Source organism: Gambusia affinis, linkage group LG10 (assembly GCF_019740435.1).
Source record: "Gambusia affinis linkage group LG10, SWU_Gaff_1.0, whole genome shotgun sequence".
Classification (NCBI taxonomy): Eukaryota; Metazoa; Chordata; class Actinopteri; order Cyprinodontiformes; family Poeciliidae; genus Gambusia; species Gambusia affinis.
This window is the reverse complement of record NC_057877.1, coordinates 26,180,433-26,208,393: the sequence shown is the minus strand read 5'-3', so window position 1 is coordinate 26,208,393 and position 27,961 is coordinate 26,180,433. Positions and strand designations below refer to the sequence as shown.

Below are 27,961 nucleotides of genomic sequence, written 5' to 3'. Positions count from 1 at the left end.
ACAAGATGTACTAAGCTGTTAGAGTTCACCTGAATAAGACTAAAGGTTTGAATAAAATCAAAATATTCTTCAACAAAGTATTAACTTAAGTGTGTGCACACTAATTCAATCAAGTTATATTACTGATTTTGTTTATGAGTATTATTCTTATTATTTTAACTTATAAGAACAGGTAGTGGTTAAATTTTTTTAGACATTTTATTTTCATAAATAATCAAATCATCAAAATTCCAGTCATTGGTTGCAAACAAATCAGCTAGAAACACAGACAATTTATACTGGTAAATCGAGTCTCTCAAAGTCTTATTTCACTCCAGTTGAGTTAAAAAGTTGAGTTTTTAGTCCATTTAGTTCCATTACCAATTAAATCTTCTGAAAACCGTTCAAAATGCAGGACATCTTTGTTGTCTACAGCTTTGCTGACTTCAACTTGAGATAGTTGCTGATGCTCCTTGCAGACACAAGGGGGCACCAATGAGCGGAATTTTCAACCGGAACTTGTTTCCACGTGCTGCCTCGAACGGAAGTAAGTTTGTTTTGATGCCGCTAGCAACTTGAAAAACGTGTTGTTGCGTTTTTCCTGCTATGTGTTCAATAATTTTGCAGAAAGTACAAAAAATGTCCAACGTGGAGGGTCACATCGATAACTACTGCCCAGAAGAGGAGCAGAAAAGGACCAAACGGAAGATGTCTCTCTCAAAGTAAGTAGACAGCTGAGTCGTCGCTGCTTGAATCGTCAACTTGTGAATTCTAGCGCCTGTTTTTATATTTGTGGTACGGGGTTTAAAGTCGTTCCAAAAAGTTGACACACTGCCATATACTTATATGTTGTTTTTCGTTTTTGAATCACACAGCAGACTATCGTTTTTCTTACAGCTTTAATTTGAGTTTAGTTTTTTTTTTCATTTTTATTTATTATCACTCCCCTTCTCCCCCTTATTGGATTGTTGTTTGTTTTTGTTTTTTCCCCCTCCAAAATAAGTCCATATGTTTTTTAATTTGTTTTCTCTGGTCTAGTTGTGGAGTTTGTGGATCAGAGGAAGCGAAGTATAGATGTCCTGCCTGCCTCACACACACCTGCAGGTGAGTGGTTCTTCTTTGTATTTAGATAAGGTTTTTCTTTTTCTGTCAATCGTTTGTTTTCTCATCAAATGTAGACTAAATAGTATTGAAAATATTATTTTGGTTTTTGATAGTTGATGTTTTCAACTCCTATACTTATTGTTTTGTGTCTTTAATGCGTCTTTGTCAGTTTACCAGGCCTATGTTAAGGTTATCATAGCTTAGTTGTTAAGCTAACCTACATTATGATTAATTGGGCTGAATGGAAAAAAAAATATAAAGATGACACAGAGCTTTGTGAATTCTATGTTATTTGCAAAATATGCTCTCTCTTCAGAACAGGATTACATTAGATAATCCCAGAAAGTTTTGACTGCACAAAATTCGCAGAAATCCATTCCATTTCCTCACGTTTAGTTCCATGTTTTGTTTTTTTTCTCAGTATGCCAGCATATAAAGCATAGTAGCAAGCACTGCAACAGAAACTAAAAAAATATATTAAACATGCATTTAAAAAAAATAAAATTCAGCTCAAAGTTTATGTGGGAACAGATATGTTTAAGTGCTTACAGTTGTTTTTATATGGTTCCCTTTTTATATTGCAAAACGCAAGTACTAGATTCTGTATTTTCGGTGTGTAGATGCAGTTAAATCACATGTTTATTGCTTCCTTTAGAGTTCGGATGTCACATTTATTTCAATGATAGATGTAGTTTAATATCATCAGTGAAAAATGTTGCTATGTTTACCATGAAAGAGTCACTGTAGACTTTTCCAACACCAGCCTATAAAAAATCCTGCACCTTTTCATAGAGAAATCTAAAATTTATTATCAACTCCTGGTGGTGTTTCTGGTTTTACTGTCTGAACTTTACTTTGATTCACTTCCAGTAACAACCTGGCAATAGAAATGATTCATACTCTGTTCCTAGAGTTCTGGGGATCCTGAAGTATTTATAACCCAACCCTCAAATACAAAATGTCACAGCAGAGGTCATACCTGGAATAATTATGTTACTAAACAGTCCTACCAAATGTCCTTCCCATTCTCATGGATGCCTGTTGGTTTTGGTTGCTGTCCGGCTTTCTTTATTGCGTCGTTTAGTTTGCTAAAGACACAGTTTCTGTTTGACATGAACCAGATACTTGACTGTCTGTGGAAGTCTGAACACTGTCTGTGTGCGCTAGGATTAACTCCCACTGTCACAGATTTAGTCTTAACAGATTCAACTAAAGTACTTCTATACTAATTCATTCCAATTTTGTTAATGAAATGCCAAATAGTAATCCATCTAAGGAAACCACAACACATGTTACAGTTGTCACAGAAGTAATTCCAGTGTCAGAGTTTTAACATTATATTGCTCGGTTTTCATTCTCTTTGTGTTTTTTGCTTAGAATAACAAAATTTTCATGTTCCGTATATTTATTTTCTAGTTTGCTGTGTGTGAAGAAACACAAGGATGACTCCGGGTGCAGTGGTGTTAGGAACAAAACAGCTTTTGTGACTTTGTCACATTTTGACGAAATGACACTTCTCAGCGGTGAGAATCTGTTCTGCAAAATATTTTATAAAGAAGACTTTAAGAGAAATATTTACTTAGATAACCTTTAAAAGTATTTGTACAGTTTGACTAACAAAAAGTACCATATAATTATAAATTGTAAGGTTCAGTTTTACCCATGTGTTATTGTTCTTGTACTCACAATTGTGTTTGCCTGTGTGTGTTTGGGGGAGTGTTTTTCCAACACATTTACTTTATTGTTTTTAAATCAGTTTTTTTTTTTTCTCTTCTGCCTTCTGTTAGTCTCTGTTCCTGGCAGACTTCTCCACAGGCTGATGCTGCTACCTCTGTTTTTATTGGGGCTTTGTTTTCTTGTGGAAAATGACTTTCACCCTTACACTTCATTAGCACCAGTTTGCAAATCCAATGAAACGTATACTTCTCTGTTATAAGCTTTTGATTTTCTCTACAGTGCAGAACTCAGAAAAACAAAATATAAGAACAACTTTTTTCCAACCATATTAATAACTGATTCTTTTAGTACTTGGATTGTATTACATATTTACCCTTATATATTTACTGTTTTCCCTTTGCCTGTAATGTAGACTACAGGTTTCTAGAAGATACTGGCAGATTTGCTGACGGTGCCACCAGAGATGATCTCATCCAGGCTCCACGTACAACTTTGAAAGTAAGTCTGTGATTATGTATTCATTTACCACCCTTAACTCTTGCTTTTTTTATTGCGATTTATGGGGCAGCCGATTTTCTTCATTTTGGGAGATCGATGATTGGCCGATTTTTACATGTGAAGCCGATCTTATCCACTGATGTTACCAACGTCGGCAAAGGTCTAAAAATCAACCACTGTGCTTTTCTTTTCTCCTGTGAGAGAGGTTTGGCTGACAAACCGGCCGACCAGGTCATTTCTGTACATTTACAATTAACAATAGTCACCCCATTGTTGCCAATTCAGCAACTGCCTTGATATATTGAGCAATATTTCAAACAAAAAACTGGTATCGGCCAAAATCGGAATTGCACTTCAAAGTTTGGCTTTTTAAAAGATCGGTAATTGCCAATCGTCCAGAAAACTGCAATTGGTTCACCCCTAAGTTGTGATAAAATGTTAATTGCTCTATTTTTCTTATAATGTAACTGGATATTTTATTTCCTGTTAAACAGGCAAAGAAGTTGGCCTCCCATGCTAGAAAGATGAACATCACCCTGAGGTTTCTCCCTATCACCTTCACAAAGAGCAAAGAAAACTCCACCTTCTTTCTTACAAAGTAAGAAAAACGATCACTAAAAGAACATCAGGCCCATTGTTACACATGAGAAATCATCATCACATATATTAGAAGCATTTAGCCAGTAACACAGAGGCAAGCTATTATTTCAGAGTCCCATTTTCTATCCTGTGTACTAATTTCTTCTCTCCAGTTCTTAAATATTCATCTTCTCTTTTTTTAAATGAATTGATCTTGTTTTCCAAATCCTGTTGAAGCAATTGTGAAATATCAACATAGTGAAATTTCTCCAGACTATCTCACGTCAATGTTATGGTATAAAAGAAGAACTAGATGCTACTCCTATTGAAAATATAACAGTGGTCATATTCTTGCAGTCTTAGCTAAACATTAGTATAGACTCAGTCACCCTGATGACATAAAGTCCTGATCCATGTGTTGTTTTGCCACATGATGGCACTCATGTTAAGTCGTTGGTGCCGACTGTACTTTTTTAGCACTCTTTTGGGAGCTGCTTTTTCCATGTCTGAAGTTATTCACCAGCTGGGGTAATTAAGCAATGATTGATGTTATTAGTTGATATTATTTAATTCTTGTAAGCGTGCTTGCCCTGTAAAACACATTTATTTGCTTTAAAATGTTAGATTCAATTTACTTTCTGTTAACTGTCATTTTAGTGAGCACTGTAAAGGACAGATGTGAGCTTTAATAACCAGCCTTATCCCGTGTGATGTTGTGAAGATTATGAGATCAAAGACAACAGTATATTTCTGTCATTATGTTAAAATTAAAATGCTTAGAGTTGAGCTATTTGTTCCCCCATTTTTTTTTTTTCAGAAGTTTGAAGTTGTGTTAAAGGTTATCGATGTCACTGGTAAATGTAGGATTTGTCCTTCATACTGATCAGTTATTTTAGATCAGGCATTTGCAGATACTAATCCTATACGGAATTTCAGTTAATATAGTTAGTGTTATACATATGCTTTAAAACCAGTAGCTTTACAAGGTAGTAAGATCACAAATTGCATTAAATGAGTATTACATGGTTTGTTTCCAACTTGGCTGATTCAACAGGGTCTTTCAGGGCTTCTCTCTTATTCATATTTCTGCATAGCAGCTGATTTGTCACCCCATCCACAGTTACTGCAGGGCAGTACTGGTATTAATATGCTGCTCCCATACAGAGTTAACCAGCTAATAAAAGCTACTATGACAGTGTGCCACCTTGGACACCCTAAGCTTTATAATAATTTATAATTTGTTTCTTAAGGTATTAATGACTCAACATATACAGACTTGAATAAACTGACATCTTTTTGTTACCATGTTTCTTCAGACCTGTTAGCTTTACTGCTCAGTTAAAGCTAGCATGTGTGCTTTGTATTTTAATTTGACTCGGCTTCAACGTGGTTCCAGAGATTTTTGTGAAGAATAAATTTACAGAAAAAAAGTTGACCTGTGGCTTCACAAAATTAGCTCGTTGTGTTGACCTCCTACCCTGATAAGCACAGCAAGCATTGCCGGTCATTTGTCGTAGGTCTGAGTTGCAGCATCCAATTTGTTTTTTTGTTATTGCAAATGATATTATAAAAAAAGCTTTGGCTGCAAAAGAAACCTCAGGTTTATTAAATAGACCAAATGTTTGAAGGTGTGTTTAAACTACAGCAGCATACTCACTATGAATTGTTAGGCAAACACACCAAGTGTCGGCAGCTTGAGTTGAGTAAGGAGCTGCCATGTTCGGGACACTGATGTGATACTTGGGATCAGATTAGGACTTCACAATAAATTGTAGTGCAAGTAGTGTATTTTAAAATATTTTGTGAATAGTTGTTAAAATTGTTTTTTAAAGTATTTTGTGACTGTTTTCTGTTTTTTTTTGTAAAGCTTTGAAGTGCAGATTGAAGCTGCATGATATTAGGAAAACACAGTATGTTGATGTATTGGTGAATGTTGTTATGACAATGTGATTTAAGATGAACAAATAAGTGTGAATGTTTCTCTACTTAAAGGTCTACAGACATAAACCCCAACTGTAAACTGATGCAGCATCGGAGGAGCAGATTGTTTTTCTTTGTATTGACTCAAGGAACACTCTTGTTAATTGCAATAATTTTGAAGACATGGTGTTTTAGTTAAAACCAAAAGACTAGTAAATCAATTAGAACAAAACAGCTCTTCACTTTTGGTGTTTTTCTCCTGTTATTGTCTATATTTTAAGGTGAATGTTGTTTTCAATCCATAAACTCGTATGATGGTATTTTTCTAACGTCTTTGAAGCTTGAGTAGAATTGTTGGGTAATTTTAATCATGTTTCATGGAAAGATTCACTTATGTCAAGTTGTAATTCAGTCATTGAGTCTCATTGTTGAGTTCACATTCACAGATTTCTTCATTTCTAACTTCCTAATTTTTTTATCAGCCATCCACTTTCTATCTCACCAGCAGTCTTCCACCACTCTTCTTACTGATTTATTTAAGGCTGAGCCTTTCTATTGTCATCCTCAATTGGGAAAATGGAATAAGAGTAGTTATAGAACTTCATCGTAAAGTTTTATATGTCTGGAATGTCAAGTATAATCAGAAGTGCCTGTAAAAAATGTATGTTTTGTCTTTCCAGGCAATTGTACCCTGCTGCTTTACCTTTTACCATCTTTCTTTCTTCAGAATACTGATTCGCTCTTGACTTTTGAAACATTACTTCAGGGTCTAGTAACAGGTTCCAACTCCATCTGCTCCATATTTTTTCCTAATTCAGTAGATTGATGAATGTGGCAGAAAGTAATTGTGGGATCCCCTTGAAGTTTTGGTTTTTCATAAAAGTTTGCCACCAGGAAAATGTTTGAAGGTGCCGTAATCACACAAGCAGAAACAAAATAAGCATAATTACCTTTGTTGAACTGGAATCTGAGGAGGCTTGGGTACCCAGCTGTTTGTTTAGTCTGCTTAATCTCACAATGTCTGACAGAAGTTCTTTTCAACAAAGGTGTTTCATTCACAGGCCAGCAAATGAACATCCAGTCTGGGATGGAAAGGTAGACAATTATTAGCCTGGGATCATGTGAGAATGTGCTTCAGAATGTACCAAGTACATAATATAAGAAGCAGATGTGGGAGCTGTGTGACTGCAGCTGGTTAGCGACATACTCATGCTATGTACTGTTGCTGCCAGAAGAGGATCATTACTGACAAACAGCTGACTGGAGGGCTTTCATGCCTGGCGATGGTGTGTGTATGTGAGTTTGTGTCCTTGATTAAATGTTATATGATGACAATGCAGCTGCTATTGCTTTTAGTTTTTGCCAGCATCTAACTTTAAAAAGATTGTACAAACCATACCAAGATTTACAAAAAGTCACAGACTGGCTCCCAGTTCAGCCTTTTGGAGGGTAAGTATATAATCGCTGGCATTTGGCAGAACATTGGGAGTAGTTGTGTTAGGGTGGAATTATGTTTTCTTTTTTTCTGCCTCAGCCTGGCATGGCTGGACATTTTCCTCGTAGACAGCCTGAGTGGACTCGACAACACATTCCAGCAGCAGTAACTGTGGGTAATAACTGAGCATATTTCTATAATAACTTGAGATAATTAGCAATATGAGCTGGTGAGGTTTTTGTGGCTGGCATATTATTTTACTATATATTGGAAATCAGGCCCAATTAACCAGGCTTTGAGGGTCAGAGGAGAATTAATTTTGTTTCCAGTTATTGACAGGTGTTGAAGAACACCACACTGTAAAATTTAGTATTTTGTTGATGGAAGTGGAGGAAAATAGAACTTTACTCTATTTGAAGATTAACTTTTTTTGCACTCTTCAAAGTATTGAAGTGTCATCACAATATTTTCCCTTTTTTTCCCCTACAGTTCCATTAAAAAGAAATTATAGCTATTTCTATTTCAGCTGAAAATTTGTGACAGAAAAGCTCCTATTTGCTATCTGTTAGAATGTTTATTCATTTAGTATAAGTACCAAAGCCTGAAGCAGCCTGTTTTCTGTGAACTGTCAATAAATATTTAAATCAAAACCAGTACCAACATCATACCATTTGGGAAGAGGTTGTCAGTGTTGAGCTGTAATGATGCTTGACAAGTCTATCATTACATCATGTCAGCAACCACACCCCTTTGTGCGGACCAAATTTTCCACACCTCTGAAATTCTGTGACTATGCGGACAGTTGCGTTCGGAAAAACATGGTGGACAAGTAGGGGTTTTCAAAGACAGACATCTTAACGATTCAGCCCATAAAGACAAGAATTTCACCAGCACACTCACGAGTGTCGCCATTTTTCAAATACAACTGTGTTTTTTGTTGTTGTTGTTTGTTTTTGTTTTATTTGTTTTAACTTCTATACATGATACAGTTGACATAGGCACCCAAGGCTGCCCTCTGGAGTCTGGCTGACTCTACAGTGAGAATGAGCCACACAGAGTATAAATCCTGCAAAAGTTTTGTTGGCCTGATTAAAAGTCCAGTCAAAAATGTATTTTTGTTACGTCCTTAATACATGCATTACTTGGTAAAATGCTAAATACAGAGTTAAGTGCAACAAAGGCTTGTATGTTTATGTAGGATCAGAATCACCAGATTAAGATGAAAACAAGTTAGCTGTGCTTTAGTTTGTAAAGAGCTAAATGACAAAGCAAATGTAAGAACCACATTATCCTGATCCTGCACACATTCAAGAATCATTTTACAATCCAGTGCATCCTCTCTAGGCCTTGTGCCATGCCTAATATGTGGTTGCTAGTGTAATTTGTCAAACTTTCACCAAAGCTCAAGTCAATTTAAATCGCATTACATCATTAAATGGACATTTGTTGCCCAAGACACTTGCTGGCATTGACATCATGGCGTGACTCCTTTATTTGCAATGGAAATACCATTATATAAGCCAAAAAAACCACACAAAAAAAAACCCATGTAAGTACAAAGACTTCTCTAGTGTGTCTTGCACGTCTTAAATGGCAAGCAAGGTAGTGTGTATGATGGTAAATCTGGCTGTTTGGCATTACTGTCAAGCATAGTGAAAATATCACAGATTTGCAATTATCCCTTGCAATGGGCAAGCTGTGAAGGCTCACATTCATATTGTAACAGCCAAACTGTAATTTTGGCACCTCCATTAGACCAATTAATGCAATTTTAGAAAAGCCTTTAGTTTAGTTTTGACATTCATCACAGATTTATTTTATTTTTTTTACTTTCATGGCAGCTGAATGATTCAATGTGATGGATGACTACGCAAATTGATTAAAGCGTAGAAAATCATATTTCTCCCAGATTGGTGTGATATGAATATTCATCAGCTCACCCTCATGTGTGTTACAACCTCTGCTTTCCAAACACTCAGTTGAACTTTAACTGAGCTCCAGCAGACTATATTTTGACTCTTGTTGGCTGATGCAGGATAGAGTCTCTTTTAGCTGCTGTTGGAGGCAAATCTTACATCAGACCGACAAGCAGTAGTTTCGTCAAACCCAGCCGGTATAATTGGCTTATTGACTACAGTCTGAATGGTTAACCAGGATTTTTCCGATGCTCTATTTAGCAGATAGTTGAATTAAAAAACTTCAAAACTTTAGCATCAGAAATACTTTCTCCTCAGATATCTTTTTCTGAACATCTACTTTGACAATCTCATTAGAATTATTGTAAAATTGATACAAATCTTGTGTAAAAATACATTTCCTCTGTTTGCATATTTTTGTCGACATGGGTTCGTTTTAGTTGTCAGTTCAACTAAATCAGACGCATCTCAATTCAGCTCAAACCAGCTTTGAACATGTTTATTAGAGTCCAGTTGGAGTTTACAATGTTAATGGGTGAGAGAACTCAGTTGATGTTGCACAGAATCCATGCGCCACCATTATGTTCTGTGCAAAGGAAAAAACAAAAAGATTACAAATGCTTATGGCAGCAATAACTTTGTCAGGTGTACAATCCAGGAACGAGAGACAGCTACTGGACTAGGCCTACTTTCTTCGGAAGAGAAACATAGAGTTAAAGGAAAGTTAAAGGAAATATGAATTGCAATGAATTCATAAAGTGACATTAACAAGAGAAAATCTTGGTAAATCTTCAGGAAGCCCAAAGCCATAGCAGTGTAGACAAAGAAATGGTTTAGGACAAGCTACTCCAGCTTTATTTAAAAATGTAAAGGTTTAAACCACAGGATGTCTGCTTCATTAAAAAAAATAAATAAATTAACAAAATAAAATTTTTGTCATTTCCCACAAATGATACTTAAATATTCTTCTTCTCAATATCTATATCCTTACATTTTGTACAAATTGGTATTTTTATACCTTTTCTGAAACAGAAGACTCAACAAAGAGTAACTTATCTACACTACACCGATGGATAAGCCGTTGGTCCACATATTGCTTTAATTTCTCCTTTTGCCGTTTGCTTTTTTTAAAATATTTTTTTAGTCCTCAAATCTCACCATGTTTTTCTAGTAGCACCCAATTCCACCAACATCCTGGCTTGTGCTTTTGAGAAGAAAGCACAGACGTGCACATATAGTTCCATTCTTATTGGATCTGTCCCATCTTTAATCCAGCCAGATGGATTTCAGCTCTTGACTGCCAGATTACCAGTCAGGCATTCTGTTAAAGTGATGATGGCACGAGTGACTCCAATTACGTATTTAATCAACATTGTGTGCTCTTGTTAATGAACTCATTCATCTTCGTCTGAGTCTGCTTTATTTCTTGGATGGTTTCTGACACCAACTGTAGTTGGCTCACTAAAGTTTAACAGAATTTGTTCTCACTTCAACATGCCTAAAAGAACAAAGTTTAAAAAAAAACGTGTCAATGTGATGAAAAAAAGCATAATCTCTGACTCTTCTTGTGCAGGTTTTTGCTAATACCGGTAAGTGTTTTTTAATTAGATGTGTTGGAACAGGGTAACAACTAAAACAAACATAAAACTGGCCCTTGAGGACAGAAATTTCCAGATTAGGGCCTCTGGATAATCTCCACTAGATGACAAGACCAAAAGCTATCGTCACTGGATTCTAACAACGTGTATCTTCTTTGTAACACTGGATAAACCTTGTGAGGTCATGACTAATTACAACTGATAATCCTCCAATGTTTTTAAAGTGGTGGTTCATTCTCTCTTTGTGACCAATATGTTTTCATGGTATAGCAAGTAATAACTAAAACAACTCTAAAGATTCACAGGCTTATGTATGAACTTTAAAGTAAATTTTTCAGTTTGACGTTTTTCAAATCCGCCCATTGTCTTTTGCACATCAAAGATCAGGTTGATGGGTCAAAAGACTACGGGGGCAACCCCAGACATCCCTATAGCCCCCAAGAAACACTTTGGGATTCTTGGGGATCCCAAAGTGTTTTGCGTCTTCCTGTGGGTCTCCTCCCAAGAGTCATACCCAAGAGGCACCCTGACCAGATGCTTGAAACACGTCAACTGACATCTTTCTATGCAGAGAAGCAGTAGATCTACTTTGAGCCACCCTTAGGTTATGGAGCTTCTCGTCCTGTTGCTAAGAATGAGTTCAGTCAGCCTCCTTGTTTCAGCCCCTGGAATCTGGAGTACCATTCTTTCAACTGTGCTCACATTAATGCAGATGAATCACAGTCTGTCTGTTCATTTCCCGCTCCATCACCCATGAACAAGACTCCAAGTTCTTGTTGACATGCAGAATATCAGTTTCCTGGTAAAATCCTGACTGATGATAACCAATGCAATCTTAGTGGTACTAGCAGTTGATTATTATTCCTAGACCGAATATGCAGTAAGCTACCTCCCTCAAGGTGGGGTCACACTGTTCGGTTTTCATTATGAAAGAATCATGAAAAAATCTCTGTTTGGAGGCTGTATTGGTGGTCTGTAGCTGTACAGGTAGCTGTCCTTTCACGTGCAAGCATCTTAGCAACTGTTCCCTTGCTTGAGCAATGTAATGATTGAATCCCTTTGCTAACAAGATAATGATATTAAGCTCATGTACCAGTTTTGAAGCAAACAATTTTCTAATTAAAGTGATAAGATTTTATTTTAGTCTTTTGCTACTTCAGTTTTATGGCTAACAATCTATTGAAACAAAGTTTTAGAAAATAGGCTTCCTGTTGTGAAATTAATGCATATTTAATCACTGTTCTCATTAATCAAACATTTGCTGTCAGAGAAACCAGAACAACAAAGCTGGAAAAATACAGTGCTTGTATTGCTGCCAAAACTTTTGACCATTTTTGTATAAAATTACCTTTAATAACGTGTTATATCAGTCAGAATGGTTTATGATTTGACCTCTGGCTATGAACTGAAGTTTACTATTCATTGCGTTTCGTTTCCAAAATGATCTATTCCATCATAAACACATTTTACAATAAACACATTTAATTCCAGGTTTTTAATGGCTAGCTAGTTTCAGAGATTGGTGATTAAAAACTGCTTTTTACAGTTCAGACGTCAGTTAGGAGTGGGTCTCAAAGTTATGTCAGAGTCTTGCACAAACATCTAGCATAAAATAGTCGGAGGGCGGAGCTGAGTAGGAGCCAGAGTCAACGGGAGCTCAGGAGACTGAAACAAAAGGGGAAAAACCCAGAGGAGGAAACCAGCCAAAAACATAAAAGAAACATGGATGAAAATATGACTTTTATCATTTATCTGTTTGTTTTTGTTTTTACATATGGTTTTATTTGATTAGTTATTTATGGAAATATTGGTGAGTGTGTTGTGCAGATCTCATGAAGCCTAGTGATTGTTTTTGAAAATAACTTTTCAGAAACAATCTAGTTTACTTGTGTAGCACATTTCAGCAGCAAAGCAGCTCCAAGTGCTTTCCTTCATGAAAACATTAAAAACACTTTATACACATACAGTCAACAGTTGTGGAAAGCAAAAAGAGCCTTTGCATTTTGTCAAGTTCCATTGTTAAAATCTGCAATACACGTCAAATATGTTTATCATTCTATCAAGTGTTGTCAACGTCAGACTATTGCATCTAAATTGGAAAATTACAGATCCAGAAGAGACAGACTATAATTCATTGTGTCTCTTTGGAAAGTTAGAAATCTTTTTTTCATATATATATTAAAAATATTGTGCTTAAAATAATATTTAAGTACACAACTGTTGTCTTGAACTTCTGTTTGAGGGCCTTTTTAAGTAGTGGTGTATCGGGGTCAGATTTGGCCCATTAGCCTTGAATTTGACATATGGTTTATATAATATTGTGGATTATTTTTGTACCACACTAATAACCTTGTATAATGATGTTGTTTTATCATTTGGTAAAGGAAGCAGTGAGCAGATGTTAAGAATGTTCACATTTGTAGCCAATTTATCGCTACTTATATAGTTTTATAAATTTTCTTTCTAATCCATTTGGGTCTTTTACAGTTGAATTGTATCAAATAGGATATGCATTACTTTTGGGAAAAAAGGCTTTGAATTAACCTTTTCTCCCTGCCTCAATGGATTACATCACAACAACCTGGGATTTTGAAAAGGGTGTTGGGGAGTTGGAGAAGGCCATAGCTCAGTCAGAGCTTTAACAAAGATTTAAAAAGATCAAGTCTACTTCTTGAACACGTGTGTTGCATTAATGTTATTTGTTTACATTCGTAAAAACTTTTTTGGTCTTGTAACAATCCGTATTCATTCAGAAAGACTTACTTTCTGTTTGAAGAATAATCCCTCTAAAGCAAAAATGTTGTTAAATCCCGGCAGTGTTAGGTAGCAGACAGCTTATGGATAAGAATTGTAGCCCTTTCATCATAATCTCTGCATAGTTCAAAAGCCTTTTTTTGTCTGACAGACATTTTTCCAGTGTGCATGATTGATCTGTTAGACATTTACACCCTTATAGTGTATGCCCTGACTTTCCTTTAGAGTTCATATTCTATGGATGAACTCTGCAGTGTGACCTCTGGAATGCAAATCTGTGTTGTTGAGGCTTCTGTTTTCACTTTTTACACTGTTTTCTTTCCTTCTTTTTTTCTCCCACCAATGAGTGAAGGCGCTTACTTCAGGAATGCATTGTGGCCTTACCTGAAGTGATTGAAAGCTTCTTTGGGCAAGTCCCTTTTCCAAGGAAAGACATAGTTTCCCTTTGAGGTAATGACAGAATAATGGTTTCATCACACCTGCTGCTCCACCCCTGTATGTATTTGCATGTACAAACATTTACATCTTGAGACGTGCACTTAAGGGTGAAACTTTGATGAAACAAAGCAAACATATTTATTCCAGTTCCTAAGAAGTGGATGTTGTTCCATATCTCCTGGAACAGGAAAGGCAGTCCCTTCACCCTCCCCTTCTTTACCCTCCTAACATGCCGACTGCTACTGCTCATACTCTTATTGCAAACATCTCGCTGTCATTACAACAAAATACTGATAAACACCTTTCGTTGAGTATTTTAAACACACAATCTTTCTCCCTGCCTGTCCAAATGCCCACTCTGAAGGAACGCTATGTTCTAAATCCGTTAATGAATATCAGAGCTATCTAAGTGTAAGAGTTCATGAAATATTTCTGTTATTTTCTCCATTATTTTTCTATTTAGGATTTTTTTTTTCCTTTAGAAGGGATCTGTTCTCCTACACTGCTGCTCTCTGCTTACACTGTATAAGAAATTGCATAAAGATAAAGAGTAGAGCTGGTTTTCCTAGACTGATAACTTTTTACTAATTGACATTTTAGAGATTCCTTGATCTCATTGAGTGGAATTGGATTTTAACTCTGGGGTACTGGTCTCTTTGGTCTGCTGTAGCTGAAATTGATTTAGAACTTAGATAAGTTGTTGCACTCAGGCGTGTATTTAAATAAACTTGAGTTGAACTGTAACATGTCAGAAAAATGTGCAATCGCAATATTACTGTTTAATTTTGTGATCCATATTTGGTTGAGATGAGCCTATTGTTACCTAATCATATTAGTTATTTCCCATCAACATAATGTTCCCTTCAGTTTTAAAGCTTTTGCATGGAGCCAGTGTTATCTGAATCTAATGTGGGCAAGCAATGTAGAGTGCATCAAACTTGCCAAATATACTATTAACATGGAAAGTCTAACAGCCTTGCACTTGGAATATAATGACCTCATAAATAATGCACCCAACTAGCCATTTGAAATACAGGAGGATTACAACTCAGTAGATTGCAGAGCTTTTGATGGAACTGATTGATACTTTAATATTGTCAACAAAAATAAATGAACATCAGGGGTGCAAAAACCGTGTTTCGCTTGTTTACTAAATTCACCAATTGTACTCACTTTTTCTTTAATAACTATTTTATATTATGTGATCACTTCTTATAAGATTCCAATGCTCTATCTGGCAATCCAATGGACATGTCAGTTATCTGAACATCCAGAGGGGATTATAGTGTAGGACTGTAATCCCCTCTGCTCCATTAGTTGCAGTGAAAGAAACTTAAATCTTTTACACAAGACATTTTGAAAAATTTCACGCTCTCAACTTAGTGGGAATAGTTTGAGCATGGTCTCTTCCTGTTCCAACATGGCTGCACATCAGGGCACAGAGCAAGGTCCGTAAAGAGTTGGGGAATCAACTTTGGACTAGAAATACTTGTCAGCCTGATTGGACATCTTTGGGATGATAACTCAACTCACTGCTACTTAAAATAAACAATTTTGAGACGTTTACACTCAGTAACAACATCATCACTGAAGAGTGTAGTTAGAACAACCTGACTGGTACTTAATATTCCATGTTCACTCATCAGGAAATAAAAAGAATTAAAAATTAAGTGTCCGATAGGTGGATCATTGTTTAGTCAATCATGCTAAAATATGGCCCATTATGGTTACCAGCTGCCATTCCATCATTAGTAAATATATAAATAAAGTAAAAAAAAAAAGAAGATAATTTCTTCATTGTGTTATTGGTCTACAGTGTTCCAACAAAAAATTAAAATAAAAGTCAATGTGCTCTGTGGATTTTCTACTCAGATGTTAGAAAATATTTTGCAGGCATGTTTGTTTCACCACTCCACCAATCCAAAAGTGGAATTCTTGGATTCATCTTTGCTAGTTGGCAACATAATAATGGCAGCTTCAAAGACAGCTTATTGATCTCATTTTAGAGTCTTGAACTTGTTTCTAACAGGATACCACATTTCTCTCCCAACTCAAACAGGGTTGATACCTCTACAAAGTGAGTGTGCAGAAATTTAATGAATAAAAGGAGCTGCAGAAACAAATATCTTAGATCGAACGAAAGCTTTAAGCTATGCTCTGAATCTTTCTTAGAGAGTAGCGAAGCCGTAATAACAAGCCCTTGAATGTGGCATACAATTATACTTTTTCATCTTTCTGAGGTTGTGCTTGATCTCCATCTCATGGATTTCATGCAAGGCCTTGCTCTGTATACTTTGCCAAAGAAAATGGTTGATGAACCAGCTTCATCTTTAAATATAGTAAATTCTGTGGCTTTGGTCAATCAAGTCCTTGTAGTTATGTTCAGCATATGTAGTAATTGGATTTTCACACTGAAAAGAAGAACTTGCTGCTTTATTTGAACCAGAAACATTTAGTCTTTTCAGTCTATGAGGCAAAATAAACTTTCGGTGTTGTCTATTTTATATTTACATCTTGTGTATTTGTATGCTATCTGGAGTAGTTTAACATAGTATTAAGACAGTTATTAAAAATAACATAAGCTTATCCCTGTCTTGTTGTCAGTTGAAAACATTAATTAAGTCAATTTTTTTGGCTGTTGCAGACAACCTGAACATGCTTAGAGGATTTCTTTTCTTAAATACCCTGAAAACTAAACTCTGTCCATCTTTACATGCTAAACTGTCGCTCTTAAAGAACTCAATATTCCGTGATAAACAGCATGGCATCATGTAGTGTCTTACATGATGGCATTTTGTTCAATTCTCAAACTGAAGCAGAAGCTTGTGTTGTCCTGGAGAGATTATGGCCTAATCATTTGAGTACTACAATTTAAATACGGGTTGTTGCGTTTATCTTAACATTTTGTGGTGGTTTCACAAAAACAGGCAAAAAGATTAATACTTTTTTTTTTTAAATTAACTTATATTTTCTGCATCCTATTTAGGGAAAAGCGATTCCTATGGCATCTGAAGCTCATATTTCCTCAGAGCAGCTCAGAGTTCAGTCAGAGGAGGTAAGTTATACTTTTAATGACATATTTCTGGTTTATTTCTCAGATGTTACAATACAATAATGTTGATTGTGATTTGACTGTGATTTTGACGTTGTTTAACTCAAATTCTTTTTGCACCTCACATTTTTTTTCTTTTAGGGTGTCTGACAGCCAGACCTTGATCCAGATCTTGACTGCTTATATTCACCCCACAGAGTCTGATCCTGTAACTCGTCAAAAGTGAGATTTCAGCTTTTCTTTCTTAATTCTTTGAATTTTTATGTTATTTTGCTTACAATAATGAATATTAATCTCATGGAATTGCCAATGTTTTCTATCAAATTTTTCAACAAAATTTCTACGTGATTCAACTGAGCTTAGATTTTTACTTCAAGCACTTTTGCCCTTGATACAGATTCTAAATGTCATCATATTGTGCAAAGTGAATTTGCCAGGACAGATGCCAAAGCTTAACAGTGAGATTACAGGCTTTGAAATGTTATTTTGGCTTGAATAATTCTCAAGCTTCAGCAAAAGAAATTATGGAAAAAAGAAAATATACATAAGGAATGCAACAAAAAAAAAAGCTATCCAAACCAACCCTAGCTCTACCTTGTTAAGTTGTGATTCAGCTATGACTAACCACATTTGTTTGGAAAGCTTAGTTCAGTTTCACTAGCCACACCTCAGCGTGATTACTAACAGACCCCTGGAGTAAAAAAACCCTGAAATCGAACCAGTCTGAAATCATGAAGTAAACTAAAACATTTCCAGAACAAGGCTAAATGGCTGCAAGAATTGTAGAGTACAATAGAAAATACTTTATTAATGGAACAGAAGTAACATCTTATGCCCCAGGCTGAAATACAAGTAGAAATGATCTTAGTAAAATAACCTCTGTTTTGCTTGCATTGAGGCTAAAGAATTTAGAGCTAGGAAGGTGTTAGAGGGGTCAAGGTGTTCAAAGAAGGTAAATCAGGTAGTTGTCTAGTACTAGCAGTGGAAGGAGATGCAGAACTTCCCAAGGATAGACCCAAAGAAAGCATGTGTGTAAAAAAAAAAAAAACGAATTGGACCAAAAAACTCTGAAATCGCTACTGCAAATTATTCCTGCGGTTCATATTGCTGCACAACCAGAGCTAACGCGGTGGGTTTTAAACTCTTAACAGTTCTCCAAAGAATCATAATTCCTCACAGGAAGTTGATGTAAATATCAATACAGGTCAGCCTGTGTCCAGTTTGAGTGAAAGGAGGCGTGCGCGATACACACTGAGGTAAAGTGAGGTAAAGCAGCTGCAACACGCAGAGGCACCAGCTATGTTATTGGTCCATGTGCCGCCGGCTTTATATGCATAAACCATGTACCTATCTTTAGGAATAAATCTACTCCACTAGGGAAATGCTCAGAGCAACAGAGATGCATGCAATCCGGCTTTAAAAAAAGTGATTTTTTTTATTGAAATATTTGACTATAATAGTATAGTATTTATAATGTTGTGTTGTTTAAACCTGTCAGTCAAAGTTAACTCTTCAAGAGTTAAATAAGGTTTAGACCGTGTTGGCTATCATACCTTCTGATGAAGTTCAGGAGGGACGGGGAGTGAAGCAGAGTAGAGCTTGGAGAAAACATTAAGCGAAAAGCAACAAAAAAGTTGTTTATGGCAAACTGAGCTTACGATGTCTAGCTGAGGGCACTAGTAGTTCACTCCAGTGTGTGTAAACCGTCTTTAAGAGGGAAATTCCCTCTTTGTTTGGAACTTGAATTCCCAGCCTTGGAAATATCGGTCAGGATATGAGAGTGAGTTTAGGTTTCTTCTTTGCTGTTCTCAGTCAACACTTTGTTTTTCTCCCTTTCTGTGATTATATGAAAAAGGTCACATCAGTCTAAATTGTATGCTTTTGTTGTTTTTTACTTTTTAGAATAAATCCTAAATGGAGATATATATATATTTTTATTGAAGTTTTTGTATGATTGTGATTTTCTGTTTCAGATTGAAGATGTATGTGCATCATCAATTCGACCATGTAAAGGTTTTCATGAAAGCAGAGGGGAGAAAGGCTAACTCTGTGAGGTGAGACATTTTCCACTTTTTCTACGTTTTCCTTTTTGGTGTACTTATATTTTTATTTTTTTTTATTATGAAATTTTTTTTTGCCCTTAATCATAATGCTACTCATTTTGTAAGTATTTCTTGCAATTTGGTATGTCTACAAAAGCTTTGAAATTATTTTTTGAGTCACTGCATCTTTAATGTTTTCAAATAATTTCCGGAGCCTTTTAACACCCCCAAAAAACATCCTAGAGTCACGTCACTCATCTCACGCCCTGTTCGTGTGACCGCACTGACCGTTTGATCAATCTTACTAATCTTGAGTGATTTACTTGGTATGCTTGAAATCAAAATACCCAGTTTATGGACATGATATCACTGCCTTGTAAATTCCACCAAACCTACGCAGAGCTTTGGCAGTAAGGGTTTAACAGCATCACGTTCTATTTTCTTGCCTTTCTTTGGTGAAATTCCAGGATGCATGTGCTTTATCTTTGTCTGAAATCCACTTCCCTTACATTGTCTCCAAATCTTCACAGTTTCTGTCTTGTGTGAGCAGCTTGATTTCTGGCTTTTTTGCGCAGATTAAAAAAATGAGAGTATGGCGATTACGACATCCATTTACCTCGCCCAATTTTAGCCTCTTTCTCTGCTTTCCATTTCCGTTTTGTCGCAGAGTGACTGATGATCATGAAATGTTCATAACCATTATCCTTGGCCCAAATGAAACGTCATAAAACCACCCATCCCATTTTTCATCCTTATAATACGCACAGATACTTGCTTCTTTTATTTGGCCCAGTGGGCTGGGCTGCACTCCTGTTTCCAAGCTATAAATTTTATTTCCTGACAGCATGGTTAAAGAAATGATTGAAAGATGAGTGTAGGTATGTGCCAAGATTTAGAGCTGTCATGTTTTGCTTGCTTGTGTTAACACTTCAGAACAAAATCCTGATCTTAGGCTGCACCTTTACAGTGTTACTGTTATAAAAACAGCCATTAAAAGCTCATCTCTACCATAAAAAATTACATGGTGTTTCATTAAATTGCTTTGCCAAGCCTATAATATAAAAGCCATGTTTTTATATCTTGAGAAAATTGTTATACATCCTTTGAAGACAATGAAGTTCAGAGTATTTAAGGGATACAATCCCACCAGCTGGAGGCATGTCCAGCATGAGTCAACATCCTGGCTAGATATACACAGAGTGACTGAAAACTGCTTAAATTTTGCCATCCTGTGGTGTAAAGTAGATATGCCCTAAAATATTACTGCCACTTTCTCACATGGCTGGCCCATCCCAAAACACACAAACAGCAGCAAGGTAGAAATAAACAGTGGTTATGAATATCTGCTCGGTTTTTCTTAGAAGTATGATACCCATATGTTAAGAAAGGAGAGTAGGTAGCGTTTCTTTTTCAAAACTTTTTTTGGAACTTCTTGAAATTCAGAAGTTGACATTTCCTTAACAAAACGTAGAATAGCGTTTTAAACTGTGTTACATTAATAACACATTAATAATCTCAGTACATTTGCAATCTGTAATCAGTGTTTTTATGTTGCTTTTGGAGTTTTGGCTTCTTCGTCTCTGAGCGGCCTTTTAGCCCGTTCCACTATAAAACTCATTTCACTATATATAATGACAGCAATTCTTCGCAAGATCTTTTGCTTGAGAGACTGCAAAACATTCACATTTAGAGAGATACAAGAATGTCACAATGCAGACAATAAGCAAACTGTAAGCCTTGTTTTTGTCATCAGTGTTGGACAGCAAGTCTGGAAAGAATGCTTAGTGTGTGTCAGGTTAAGTGTATGTTAGTGAGTCATTAAGGGTTATAAATCCTTCTTGCCCTTTTTCTTTTTACTTTGGATGACTACAACCCTTTCCTGCCCCACCTTAGTGTTTATCAGCAAGTGGTTGAATAACAGCAAATTGAGTTAGTAATGAATATTAATGGGCCACATTAAAATGAACATCATGGGAATTACCTTACATTAACTCTGCGTAGCTACACAAGAAGGCTAAGCCATTGATTTCACCTCTAATTTGAAGTTGGGGCGCTGCAGAGTGACATCTCATCCAAAACGACTCTAAAACCTTTTACACCCAAACGGGCTAGTTCTTCTTGAAAATTGTTTTCCATGAAAAAAACTCTTAATTTGGTTAGAGATGCTGATTTAATGAAGTCATGGATATTGGTGGTAACGGCTTCTAGGAGGTTATTCACCACAAAGGGCATGACTGCATGTTGTTGTTGAACGACTTCAAGAAATATCCAAGAAAGAAGTTCTTGTGCTTAACTAAACAGAGCTGTGTTAGCAGCATCCTCTTACTGGAAAAGAAGGCAAGCACATCAAGAGTACCATTCACACCTTCCTGGATATTTGTTTATGTAATTTTTTTCATGTTTGTTTATTTTATTTTATTCCACTGCTGTGATCCAGAGGATGCCCTCTCCCTTTTCCCTGGACTTCTGCTTTTCCTCTCAGCCAGCCAAGCATCCATGCCTCCTGATGTGTCAGATTTACACAAGTTGTTTTTACATTTCTGGCTGAAAAAGGAAACACCTGTCTGTACTTTGTTTTTGTTTTTTTTTGTTTTTTTTGCTTATGCCAGTTCCTTGTGAGACAGGGATGTTTTTGTTCCGTGTAAGCTGAGCCTTCTCTTACATATTTGTGGCCAACCTTTTTTGGACCTTGCTCATTGGCTGTTGCCCATCTTGCCCCAAAGCTTGTATTTATTTCTGCTTAACAGATGCTTCCTCGTGTCTCCTGATATGATCGGGGGGTGTTGTTATTGAAATTGTTCTAAATTTACAGGAGATAATATTCCATTAAGTTATTTGTTTAGGTCACACATGAAAAGCATGATTCTGCTTGGGTTATTGAAACTAGTTTCTGTCACTCTTTTCCTGAACATCAATAAACTAAACTTTTCCTAGGTTTGTTTAAAGAGCTGCTGCTGGTAATAAGGATGAAATAAAGGCGTAAGGACAGGTTTATTTATTGCATGGTTGAAAGCCTGGAAAAAAATATAATTTTCTCGATAATTTTTGGATTTGTAGATCCAAAATTTGGAGAAAAATACAATCTTCTACAACTCTGTCAGACCTCTTTCAAAATGGGTACGAACTACAAAATAAAAACACTTCCTAAGCTCCCTGTTAATGCTGGAAAGGAGATGTGTAACAACTGAACAGGACCGACCACTTTGACGTCTTTCAGTCTGGTTTCCATCCTCACCACACTACTGAAACTGCCCTAGTCTAAGTGTTCAATGATATCCACATAAAGACAGACTAAAGAAGAACCACAGTGCTGGTACTGCTGAACCTCAGTGCAGCATTGGCACTGTTGACCATTACATATTATTGAAGCAACTGGAGAGCTGGCTAAGACTCTCTGGTACAGTAAATACTTGACTGGCTCCAGTCTTACTAAAAGAACAGGGACTTCTTTGTGTTTCTATAGGTAACTTCACATCAGAGTGTACAGAAGTCAAGTGTGGGGTACCCCAAAGTTACCGAGCCAAGTACTGAACCAATTCTTAGAACAGATGAATGTGTGGATGTGCCGTATCTTTTTTCAGCTGAACAGAAACAAAACTGAAATTATTCTTTTTGGACCACAAGAGTTGCAATCAATCAAGAGTTCAGTTATTACATCTAGAAACTATTGATCAGGCTCAAAATCTGGGTGCAGTGATGGACTCAGATATAAAATGTTTACTGGTTTCAGTTGTTGACTGTGTGGCATCTTTTATGACTTTGTATTTCTATGTTTATATGATATAAAATACTTGTTGCTGAAATGTGCTGTACAAATAAACTTGATTGACTGATACAGCGGTTGCATTGGTCTGCTACTGTGAAGAAAGTGAAGTTCTCAATTAACTGGTGCATGTCCATCCTAAATCTTACTTATGGACTCAATCCCAATACAGCCAGGTCAAATCAGGCTGGTTGAGCTCCATTATTCGGGAGCAGGTGTGGGAAGATTGTTTTAGTGCCATCCTGTAGAGATTTTCCAGGAGGAGACACTGTTTCCGAATCAGAATACCCAGAATGTTATGTTCTTATTACTGAGTTAATTAGTACACCAAGTTCACCGTGGAAATAGAATTTGTTACAACAACAATCTCCCCCATTTAACATGTTACACTTTCTACACTGGTTACGTGTAATTACCTTTTAAACTGGAACATAAGTACGTTTTTACATTTGCCCTGTCTCGCCAGGTACCAGCTTGTGAACAACTTTCGATTTGTATTTATTCAGTATAGTAAAAATAAAAACAAAAGAAGGGTTGATTTGTTTCTTCCTTTTTATGCCCTGTAATCTGTAGTTTTTTTTTACAGGGGTTTGAGCAGAACGGTGGAGAAAACAACAAAAACTCCCCTTTAAGAGAGCATTAGCTGAGTCTTCTGTTCATTGAGAGAACATTATATGGACACCAGATGTGTTCATGTTCTTGGCTGAGCTGCACAGCTTTGTATGTGGAAGTGGACAGAGGTTTAATAATCTCATTGACACCACAGGGAGGGAAAATCTGCTTTCTTTTATAGTTGTTTACAAACAAGGATGTATAAAAAAAAATTTCTTAAACTTTTTTGGTTTGTATTTGTTAGATTTTTACCCATAAACTAAATGTCATGGGCATAATGGGTGCTTCGTAAGCACATTCTAAGTATAGGTTTCTGCTTTTGCTTGCTATTCTTTTTTACACACCTTCTTCCTGAATTGACTCCAAGCAGTAATCTTAAAACTTTATGCTTTTTAATTGTGTAACATGGATGGAAAACAGTGTTATTATTGCTGGATAAACTTCACATTTTTATGTTGTGTTAATTACGCCACTTTGGCAATTTGACAATTTCCAGGTGTTTTTAAATGTATATCAGCTGTTTTTAGTCATTTGACATGGCCTAGTCAGGGAAGTTGCTTTCTTTTGGAAGGCAGTTTCTTTTAAGCTCTTCTTCCAGTGAAATTTCATTTATGAGGTTGTTCTAATAAAGGTTTTGGACTGACTTTAGAAGTGGGATGTTCCTTGGGTAATTGTGTCATTGAGCAAAACAAGCAGGAAGTCCAAAATATTTTCTATACTTGTACATTACTTTCAGAAATGTTTAAGTTATTAAATAGGTAGACATATAGATGGATATTTATAACAGGCATGTAGTCGAGACTGGTTTTTCCTAGACTACTTCCTCCAAGACTAAAACCGAGGCTGAATCATTATAACAAAAAAAAAAAATGTTTGGGGGGTGGCACTGAACAAAATATGCTCGTTTAAAAACATCTAATTACTCTACCAAAATACCAAAGTATTAATCTAATAAATGTCAAAATAAGCTAATATTTCAAATGCAGCCATATTTTGATGCACAATCTCTAAATTAAATTAATGGACTTACATTGTACAATAGTTTAATTTAGGAAAACAGTAAGACTTGCAGTCAAGGCCAGTTCTTTGGAGACCAAGACCAAGATGGAGACCACACCCTCCAAGACCAAGACCAGTAAATAACAGCTCGAGAATGGTCTTGAGCCCTCCATCCCTGATATATATAACACATCCTAAATTAGAGCATGTCTCCTATTTATCCAGTGAACCGTTTTGTCCTGTGATTTATGAAATTTCTTCACTGAGGCAATCATTGATGTCATCTTCTGCAGATGGTTGCACAAGGGTGGGGAGTGCTGCCCCATGTGCCTTAGTGATGCTGCTAAGTCTTGGCCAAATACTGCATCTGTCAAAATGTGATGCCAGAAAATGATATTCATTTGGCTGTTGAAAATTCAGATCTTAATTATCTATTAATCCTTTGATTATTGTCAGCAATAGCTTAAAAAAGCTGTGCCTTCTGCGTCTTGTGATCATATAATTTACCTAGCATTCTGTAATGATATTGCGTTGTAATTATGTCTTTGTTTTGCTTGATTCTCCCTGTGATCTGACATAGGTACCACGAGTTGGACGTTGAGAAAAGCCTCAGGGATAACCTGAGTTATAAAACAATCATTGAGTATCCTGTACTGCATGTTGTTCTCAGAGATCACTGGAAGGACTACCCACTCAAGGGACCAGGTAACCAAATCCCAAGTCATATATTTGATGGAAACTTTGGTTGATGAAAAGCACATTTATCCACAGCTGCATTTGGACTAAGACTCGGTGCCAGTTTTTAATAGGGATATAGATTTTGATACAGTTAAGTCTAAACAAATGGAATTCGTACAGTCCAACATGAGTCAAGACCCAGAGCAGTCCCAAAACACCAAACTCTCTCGGCTCTGCCGATTCCAACCCCATTGTATCATGTCCCGCTTTCCCCAGCTGAGGCTCTAAAACACTCTGTTTCCTTATTTTTCTCTATGGTAACGCATTAACCCAACGGAAATGAGTGTGCTCTGCTCAGGATCATGCACACCAGCTTAGCCTCGACAGAAACAGTAGCCAAAGAGAAGATCAAACACAGCTTGCTTATTCGACTGTGACTTCATGAGCTCTGAGAAGGAGAAAACAGGATATCGGTCTTTGTTTCCCCTCATTTTCTGCTCGGTTTCCTCTGCCCCTGAAGTGTTTTAAAGTCTACAGGTGTCAATTGCGTGAAAACACTGCTACATTCCATGAAAATGGACGCTCATTGATGGATTTCTTCTCAGGTCTGCACACAGGAACCAAATTGCGTGTAGAGCAGTTCAATTTTATGGTTCTAAAGTAGAACACAAGCCTTGTTTCATTATGCTGTCAGAACAAACTGTCCAAATGACAAATGAGGTAATTTTAGTCCGAGAGTGTGTTTTCAGTGATAAGCCCCTGGTACCATGTTGTTTCCCTATAAACCTTGCCATAGAAACATCCTGATAATTACCCATGCCAAGCTTAGGGAAACAGGGCAGGAAGTGATAACACACAGTTAGATACTGTGGCAGAGGATAGATTCTTACTGAGGGACTGGCAGTGTATAAACAGAATTCAACCTGTATCTGTATTCAGCATGCAAAAGATGTCTGTGAATAAACTGGGTTGAAATATTGGTATTTTAAGGATCAAAATGTAAGACGCTGGGACCTCCTCTCACTCTTGGATTGCCGCTACGCGCAAGTAATATTTCACAGACAGAGCGTCGCTCAACCTCCACCAGACAGTAAACTCACACCAAACATCTGCTTAAAGCTGTAGCATGTAACTTAAAAAAAAACAACAAAAAAACAAGATTTTAGGTCTGCATTAAAATATGTCTAGTATGTCTAAATTAGGTGAATTTATTGCCAAATAATCTTTCCATTTTGCCTGATAACATAGCTTGGAAACTGCAGCTCAAAGGAGCAGCTGCACCTTGAAGGTGGTGCTAGGTCCAACCAGGCATTTTGGACATCTGCATAGTTGCTATGTGAGAGGAAAGGTTTTCTCAGACATGAATGAAAGAATCAAATCAACACTCCAGGTATGTTCATGATGAGGGAATAGTGTTCCAACATGATGTAAAGCTCAAAAAAGTTGATTTTCCATGACACTGCTCCTTTAATTAAATTCCAGTTATGTTCCATGTTTATGTTCCTTATGGAGATCATTGATTATATGTACACATGACCAGGCAAAAATCTGTTCTACTGTCTCCTGTTAAAATAAAAAACATTGTTATTGAAAAAGTTGGCTCATGTCATTTCAGCTGAACCTGTATCAGTCCGAACAAGTTCTGCAACAAGATGTGTTTCAGAAGGCCAGTCACAGGAAGAGGAAGAGGGGGCCCAAGATCTACAACCAATACAGGGGTCTTGTGCTATGCAGGAAGCAAACATTCATACAAGAACCCAAGACATAACTCCTGAGACGGAACCACCGCTGCAGAAAAAGGCCAAGAGGGGCACAGGAGAGGAAGAACAAGAGGAAGGAGAGATTGTAGGCAGCAGTGATGAAGAGGAGGAAACTGGCAGCAGGGATCAGTGTTTAAGCAACTACCTTCCTGATGATGCCTCAACTTGTAGAGAAAGTGCTGAAGTCACAGTGACCGAGAAGAATCCTGTTAGTGAAACAGAGTGTTCTGACTCATCACTTCAGCTTGGAAATGACTCAGCTGCTGCTTCAGACAGCTGTCAGATGGAATGATGATAGAGAGGATGCTGTTAAACTGAGTGATGAAGAAAATTTGGCAGGAAGTAACCAAAATATGTCTTTACTCGGCTCATTCATACAGACTGTATTAAAAAGAAAGAACAAATACATTATTAGATCCAGAACCATGTTTTTTAAAATGTTTTCTCAAATAAAATTGTTCTTTGAAGTAATTGTTTTGAAGTCCAAATGTGTTCATGTTCAACTTATAAGCAACAAAATATCATACAAAGCCATCAAATTTTCTTAGAAATGTTATGTTGTCATGAAAGAAGGGGCTAATAAACCTCAATGAAAGAAAAATGCCTTTTTAAAGATTAAAGAGATTCCATTCTGCTTAGCATTCGTTAGGTAACATGTCCCTCCTGATTTTTTAAAGTGAAAACTCAGACAAGACGCCAAAAATAACCCTCTGTCCTCTTTGAAGTTCCTAGCATCCCCTCTGTGTCCGCTTTGCTAACATTATTAGGCTCCCTTTTCCATTTACTAATAAAAGCTAATGTTGACATGTTCACTTTTCTGACACCTCTGGGTGTCTCCCAGTGTGAATGTACTTGCGCATGTGGAACCTCTATGTAACCTTTTCTTAGCTAATGTTAGCTTATTATGACAACAGGCTGCCAGTAATGACTGTCACTGCAGGCCTTCATAGGGGCAGTTTTTATGGACGTGTTTTTAAAACCCCTGCTAACCTCTTTTTGACGACATCCCCGATGGATGGAGTTCTCTTTGATGTCTTGCCTGAGGTGATGCATTTTCCACCCTTTTGCAGTCGCGTTGAGCTCACGTCTGTGACCTGACTCAGATCCACAGCTTAGGTTGGAAAACACCATATGACAGAAACAATTACCGCAAAACA

General features: G+C 36.7%; 1 protein-coding gene across 2 annotated transcripts; it reads left to right on the top strand.

Annotated features, from left to right (window-relative positions):
* The first annotated feature begins 418 nt into the window (after nt 1–418).
* On the top strand, nt 419–27,546 carry znhit6 (zinc finger HIT-type containing 6). 2 transcript variants are annotated; one of them, XM_044129949.1, is made up of 11 exons: nt 419–526; nt 607–701; nt 1,018–1,083; nt 2,500–2,606; nt 3,173–3,258; nt 3,753–3,856; nt 16,885–16,953; nt 17,092–17,172; nt 18,924–19,004; nt 24,947–25,071; nt 26,660–27,546. In XM_044129949.1, exons 2-11 carry the CDS (start codon nt 619–621, stop codon nt 27,094–27,096), a joined length of 1,239 nt encoding a protein of 412 aa, XP_043985884.1. In that variant the 5' UTR covers nt 419–526; nt 607–618; the 3' UTR covers nt 27,097–27,546. The 2 variants fall into 2 exon arrangements, with proteins under 2 accessions (XP_043985884.1, XP_043985885.1); XM_044129950.1 differs by having other exon boundaries at nt 522–701; nt 26,660–27,304.
* Nucleotides 27,547–27,961: the final 415 nt, after the last annotated feature.